General features: G+C 36.8%; 1 protein-coding gene across 1 annotated transcript in view; it reads left to right on the forward strand.

The window, feature by feature from the left end:
- The window catches only part of LOC108684670 (ATP-dependent RNA helicase DDX42), a 4,866-nt gene that overhangs the window by 3,189 nt on the left and 581 nt on the right, over nt 1-1,096 (forward strand). Inside the window, exons 6-8 of the mRNA XM_018189113.1 lie at nt 59-333; nt 411-561; nt 674-1,005. Coding sequence (XP_018044602.1) covers nt 59-333; nt 411-561; nt 674-1,005 — 758 coding nt within the window. The remainder of the gene's footprint in view (nt 1-58; nt 334-410; nt 562-673; nt 1,006-1,096) is intronic.

Raw genomic sequence — 1,096 nt, forward strand, 5'->3', positions numbered from 1 at the left:
GAGAATATATCGATTACTATCAAATCTTTTTTTCAAATCTTATCTTCTTTTTTTATAGAACCACAAGTACGATCTATATGTAATCATGTGAGACCTGACAGACAAACATTACTATTTAGCGCAACATTCAAAAAGAAAGTGGAGAAGCTCGCTAGAGATGTTTTAATAGATCCCATTAGGATAGTACAAGGAGATGTTGGTGAAGCTAACACTGATGTAACGCAACATGTTATCATGTTCCATAACAATCCTAGTGGTAAATGGAACTGGCTGTTACAGAACTTAGTTGAATTTCTAAGTGCTGGCAGTCTTTTGATCTTTGTCACTAAGAAGGTGCGAAAGCTAAGCACCCTATAACTATAGTACAATGTGAAAGGGATGTGTAATCTAATGTTTTTCCTCTACATCAGCTGAACGCGGAAGAACTTGCCAACAATCTCAAACTGAAAGAGTTTGAAGTATTGCTTTTGCATGGTGATATGGATCAGATTGAGAGAAATAAAGTGATTACGGCTTTTAAGAAGAAGGAAGTCAGTACCTTGGTTGCTACTGATGTAGCCGGTAATTAAACTATTAATTTAATATTTTATATAAATGAGAAATTCTCATTCTTTTGTGAAAAGCTTACAAAATCTCATTTTTCTCATAAAATCTTACAATTCTCATTTTTCAGCACGAGGCTTGGACATTCCACATATCAAAACTGTCGTAAATTATGACGTAGCGCGAGATATCGACACACATACACACAGAATAGGAAGAACAGGACGAGCCGGTGAAAAAGGTACAGCATATACTCTTGTGACGGAAAAGGATAAGGAATTCGCTGGACATTTAGTGAGAAATTTGGAGGGAGCAAATCAGGAAGTGCCAAAGAGCTTGATAGATCTGGCTATGCAAAGCGCATGGTTCAGAAAATCAAGATTCAAAGGTGGAAAAGGAAAGAGTTTAAATGTTGGTGGAGCAGGACTTGGTTTCAGAGGCAGACCCAATTCGTCAAATTCGGTATATATCATAGCGATAATTTATATAATTGATTATCTTCTAGAACAACACACACACACACACACACACACACACACACACACACACACAC

The sequence above is a fragment of the Atta colombica genome, unplaced genomic scaffold (genome assembly GCF_001594045.1).
Source record: "Atta colombica isolate Treedump-2 unplaced genomic scaffold, Acol1.0 scaffold137, whole genome shotgun sequence".
Classification (NCBI taxonomy): Eukaryota; Metazoa; Arthropoda; class Insecta; order Hymenoptera; family Formicidae; genus Atta; species Atta colombica.